This window comes from Marmota monax, unplaced genomic scaffold (genome assembly GCF_021218885.2).
Source record: "Marmota monax isolate L192 unplaced genomic scaffold, Marmota_monax_Labrador192_F-V1.1 WCK01_AAM20220418_F8-fsc00022, whole genome shotgun sequence".
Classification (NCBI taxonomy): domain Eukaryota; kingdom Metazoa; phylum Chordata; class Mammalia; order Rodentia; family Sciuridae; genus Marmota; species Marmota monax.
This window is the reverse complement of record NW_026695215.1, coordinates 25473486-25478866: the sequence shown is the minus strand read 5'-3', so window position 1 is coordinate 25478866 and position 5381 is coordinate 25473486. Positions and strand designations below refer to the sequence as shown.

General features: G+C 45.6%; 1 protein-coding gene across 1 annotated transcript; it reads left to right on the top strand.

The window, feature by feature from the left end:
* The first annotated feature begins 208 nt into the window (after positions 1 to 208).
* Iqcf3 (IQ motif containing F3) lies at positions 209 to 3119 on the top strand. The gene is made up of 3 exons (XM_046431804.1): positions 209 to 313; positions 2010 to 2057; positions 2727 to 3119. The coding sequence occupies exons 1-3, from the start codon at positions 209 to 211 to the stop codon at positions 3117 to 3119; spliced, it is 546 nt and encodes a 181-aa protein (XP_046287760.1).
* Positions 3120 to 5381: the final 2262 nt, after the last annotated feature.

Genomic DNA, 5381 nt, shown 5'->3' with positions numbered 1-5381 from the left:
TTGTGAGCAATGTAGAGTAAATTTTTAAAACTAGCTTCATGAAGTTTTTTTTTTATATTAAAATTAAAGTTAAGTGTTAGGAGACCTCAAACTAAAATTAAAGCTGTCTGTGGAATGAAAGAACAAAAAACGAAAAAGGTAAAAGTCAGAGAACCATCTGGCAAAGGGTATTAGCAAAACTTTTATCCAAGGAAGTCAGACAAGAAAAATGGATGTCAGTAGAAAAACAGACCAAAGACAAAATGGGCCAGTCGACACAGAGACGCCAATGGCCAATATGCACCAAAGAAAAGAGCTAGAAGACACTGAGCAGGTACCAGGACCCAGCACCACCCAGGCTCTTTACCCACATGAGTTCACCTAGACCCACAAGAGGGTGGTGCTGTCCCTTCATGAGGCAGGAGACAGATGCGAAGAGCCCAGAAGACTTGCCCACGTGCATTCAGCCTGCAGGAGACTCTGCCAGGATTGGAGCCCAGGTACAGTGTCAAGTCCCTCCTCAGAGAAACACATATGAAAATATCATATGTTCAGCAAAAAAACAGGAAGCCGGGCACAGGTTAGGCTAGCGGTGCCATTGTGGAAAGCAATCGGTCTAGACCTAGTGGTATGTAGTAGTAACCTGTCCTATGAGTCAGCAGGGCCACGCAGGATGTGTACCCTAGAAGATATCTCCCACAGCTGCTTGGGGACATCAACAAGCCACTGATCTTGGCAGGGTGCTGTAGAGAATCACTGGAGGTGACAGGGATCTTAACTCATCAATGCAGAAGACAGGAGATATGCTGGTCGTGGGTCCCTGGTCAGTCAGTGCCTGTTCTGTCAAATTGTATACATGTCAACATTGTCCTCATGAAAAGGGATTTCATGATGCTGTGCGGGAAACAATGGGGAGTTGGAATGTGCCCCCAGCATGGCCCTCAGTCACAGTCGCATGGTCACAACAACATAAAGACGAAATCATGATCCGACCTCAATTTCAAATCTCCTCATGGGAAGGTTAGGGAGATAACTGGGTTGTCTGAGGAAGGACAGAAGCCACCAGCTCTCCTTCCATGTGGGAAAGTGATAGTGTCTTGAATGAGGAGGCCATGTCTCGGCTGGGAAATGCAGTCAGAAGTGGCAGTGGAAACAGCCAGAGATGACTGGTTTGCAGAAGGCTGGAGTACAAATGGGCCCTTGAAACATGACCACTGCCATCACTTGAGGACTCTACAGTGTTTGGGGAAGTGCTCTCATACACAGTGACTTCTCTTTGGAAAAATCTCTCTGTCCCAAGAAGATTCAGACACAGAATGGAAGGGCTTGTGTTACGGAACACAGGTTGGTAAGCTAAGCCGAGACAGGAGGGGAGTAGAGATTGGCTGAAGTACCTCAGGAGTGTTTCTCTGACCCCTATTCACTCTCCACAATCAATGAGGTACCCACTGAAAGAAGGGCTTTCCCCCTCCCAAGGAAGGGCACCATGGTAGAAAAGCATGGGAAATGGGGAGCCAGCCTGAGTCAGAGTAGTGGGGAGCCCCATGTTCCTTCCTGTGAAAACATGGACTACTCTGCTTGTGACTGATAGGATGAGTCCAAGGGTGGGACAGACCAGAGAGGTCATCCGTGGGCCAGAGCAGACTCAGTCCCTGAGGACTCCCATCTATCCCTGGAAGGAGGGGAAATGGGCAGGTGTTTTCTCTCCATTCGTTATTTGTAAGCCTGAAGAAAACAACCTGGTCCCTGGGTAACAGTTGCCCTTGTGACATCATGGCCATCTCCTCCACCACCCATCCTGTCCCTGATGGGATCAGAGGAAAAGCCACCAGCGGGGGATGACCACCTGAGCATCTGCCCCCCACCATGGGCTCTAAAGCTTGTGTAAGACTCTATCAGACTCACTGCCCCAGGGATGGGGAAATGTCCATGTCAGAGGGAAGCCCAGGAAAAAAAATGGGGCCCTGGGGCTGTGGGGATTTTGCGCAGAGGCTGTCCTCACCTATGCCCCCTCATCATTTTGATTGCAGAAATGTGGTCCAGAAATCCACATAGTTGAGAACAACAGGCAAGAGAAGGTAGGTGGAACCAAGAAGCATGAGAAAACCGGAGGTCTTTGATTCCCCCTCTTCACCTTAGGGTCCCTAGAAGTGTAGGAGCCATCTCTGCTCCCACAGGGTTGGCTCAGCATTGCTCTCCTGTCCCCTAAGTCCCCTCTTATCCTGGGTGAACTGTGCACAGACCATATGGAAGGTGGCACAGTGCGATGAGAAATGGAAAGGCAGGTGAAGGACAGGGAGTGACAGAGAGGCAGGAGCAGACATCCACAGAAGCGAGGTAAGGGAAGACCCCAGAGGGCTGTGGCACCACAGGAGGCTGTAGGAGGCAGCAGGACAGGCTGAGTTAGAACTGAGATGCAGCCCATAAATGCAGAGGTTCTTCCTTGTGAGGATCCCTTGGGTCTTCACGCCTGCAGAGGGACTTCTGGATCAGAAAGTATTTGCCCTGGCTCCATGAACCTGTGAATACACAAGGCAAGCATACCCCCCATTTCATAGATGAGGACTCTGTGGCTTAGAAAGTGAACAGGTATGTCCACACCCATGGATAAGACAGAAGTGGAGGCCAAACTCTACCCAGCTTTCTGGGGTTTTCAGAACCACCAGGTTTCGAAAGGGCTATTAAGAGAACTGCCCTGTGTTTGACGGTGACACATTCACTGGACATCCTCTGCTTTGCTTGGTTAGTTGCGCCTTAAAAAACGCCACAAAAGAAGGATTAAGGCAGCTAAGAAGATTCAGGCCTGGTGGCGTGGCCACCTGGTACGACGGACCCTGCTTGTCGCTGCCCTCAGGGCCTGGATGATTCAGGGCTGGTGGAGGATGATCCTGCTGAGGCGGGCATATAAGCAGCAGAAATTACTTCTGAGGCTGTATGTAATCCAGGAAAAGTCAGCTGTCAAGCTCCAGTCCTGTTTTCGAATGTGGCAGTGCCGTCAATATTGCCAACTGGTCCAAAATCTCCCTGAGTTCCAGACCCCAGAGAGCAACCTTATCTTCCAGAACAATGAAGTTCTGCAGGTACCAACTAAAGCTGTTTCCAAGGAACCAGAGTTCCACATTGAAATTGTATCAATCTAAAGGCCTGCAGCATCAAGAATCGGCTCCAGTGCCTCAATAAATGTCTGACTTGATTTTGTGATTCTTATTGATGGCCACAACCAGGAGGACCTCAGGGATTCAGGCTTTACCCTGTCCTCTACTTGGGGAAAGTCTTCAATTCAGAGATCTCTTCCACCACCACCCCCCACAAGTTCCTATGACGCCTTCTTGGTCTGGTTCCACATTCAAACCAAGAAATTGTTGCCCAAGGCTGACTGCATATGTGCAGATCAGGTGTCCCATTGACAACCCCAGCATTGTTGCTGTTTTCTGAACTTGTAATTGGAAGGAATTGGGATTTAAATTCCTGATGATTCTGGGTCCCTCTTCATAAATGCCCATAGCAACAATATTCACATTAGTTACCTTGTTCTCTCATTATTTATTGCTTTCTATCTGCTAAGACAAATGTCAGAGAACTATGGCCTAGAGCCAAATAGTTGCCCCAGAGACTGCATGAACATCAATTCTAATATACCTACTATTTAGCTCTTTATAGAAAAATTTGTGTCAACACTGCTATAGAGCCACTGATTTCTTCCATGATTTTTAGTGCATATTTTACAAAATAGGTTTCCTTGTGACAATATTATACATGCATATAACATAACGTTGATCATATCCACCCTCCCTACTTCCGTCTTAACCCACCTCCCCCTGGGTCCCTTCTCTTTCTCATAATCCTTCTTCTACTGTTATGCTCTATTTGATTCCATAATTTGACTAGTGTAAAGAGTGTCACAATAAACATGGATATGCTAGTATCTCTATAATATGCTGGCTGATTCCTTTGATGTATACCCAGAGATGGTATATCTAGATCATATGGTAGTTCTACTTTTAGCTTTTTGGAGAATCTCCATATTGGTTTTCATATTGGCTCTACAAATCTACATTCCCACCAATAATGTCTAAGTGTTCCTCCCCCACCCCCCAACACCCCACATCTTCACAGCACTTGTTATTTTTTTGTTTTCTTGATAATAGTCAATCTGACTGCAGTGAGAATGAACCTCAATGTAGTTTTGATCTGTATTTCTGAGGGCTAAAGATATTGGGTATTGGGCTGGGGATGTGGGCTCAAGCGGTAGCACGCTCGCCTGGCATGCGTGCGGCCTGGGTACAATCCTCAGCACCACATACAAACAAAGATGTTGTGTCTGCTGAAAACTAAAAAATAAATATTCTCTTTAAAAAAAAAGATATTGGGTATTTTTTATATATTTATTGACTATTTGTGTTTCTTCTTTTGAGAAGTTTCTGTTCAGCTCATTTGGATCAGTGAATAAGAATCACTTTTATTGGATTATTTGGTGTTAAAATTCTAGAGTTCTTTATTATCCCAGATACTATTCCTCTTTCTGAAGAATATCTGACAAAGATTTTCTTTCATTCTGTGAGCTATCTTTTCACTGTTGATTGCTTCCTTTGTTGTGCAGATGCTTTTTCATTTTTCTCTTTTTTATTAGAACTTTATAGTTATACATAATAGTTGGGTTCAACATGACAAATTCATACATGCATAAAACTCAATTTCAGTTTGTGACCCCTCTTTCCCCCTCCCCTTTTCCCCTAACATCCTCCCTCCTTCCTGGTTCTCCTTCCTCTAACAAATTTCCTTTCACTCTTCTATATATTTGATTAGATTTTTACTTATACATAAAGTTGAAGTTCCCTGTAGTATATTTATATATGCATATTATTGTTTGGATGTGAGATATCCTCCAAAAGCTCACATGTAGGACAATATAAAAGAGTTCAGAGGGGAAATGATTGGATTGTGAGCTCCTTAACCCAATCAGTGGATTAATCCCCTGATGGGGTTAACTGAGTGGTAACTGGAGGCAGGTGGGGTGTGGCTGGAAGTGGTGGATCACTGCGGGGTGGTTTGGGGGGTATATGTTTGTATTTGGCAAGTGGAGATGGATCCCTCTTTCTCTCTCCTTTCTGATGATCATGTGAGCTGCTTCCCTCCGCCGACTCATTCACCGTGATGTCCTGTCTCACCTTGAGCCCCGAGGAATGGAGACTACTGTCTGTGGACTGAGACCTCTGAAACCATGAGCCCCCAAATAAATTTTTCCTCCTCTACAGTTGTGCTGGTTGGGTCTTTTGGTCACAGCAGAGAAATAGATGACTAAAACAATGCACAAACATGATTTTTTAAGAGTTCTTTTTTGTGGTCTCCCCTTTCCCATCCCTCCACTCTACCTCTCGATCTCCTCTCCCTTACCTTTACTT

Excerpts from the sequence above, each read along its gene's own strand:
- Iqcf3 (XM_046431804.1), top strand. The coding sequence starts at position 209 with ATGGATGTCAGTAGAAAAACAGACCAAAGACAAAATGGGCCAGTCGAC. Across the intron at positions 314-2,009 it reads AGCTAGAAGACACTGAGCAG|AAATGTGGTCCAGAAATCCA; the intron begins GTACCAGGACCC and ends TTTTGATTGCAG. Across the intron at positions 2,058-2,726 it reads AGAACAACAGGCAAGAGAAG|TTGCGCCTTAAAAAACGCCA; the intron begins GTAGGTGGAACC and ends TTGCTTGGTTAG.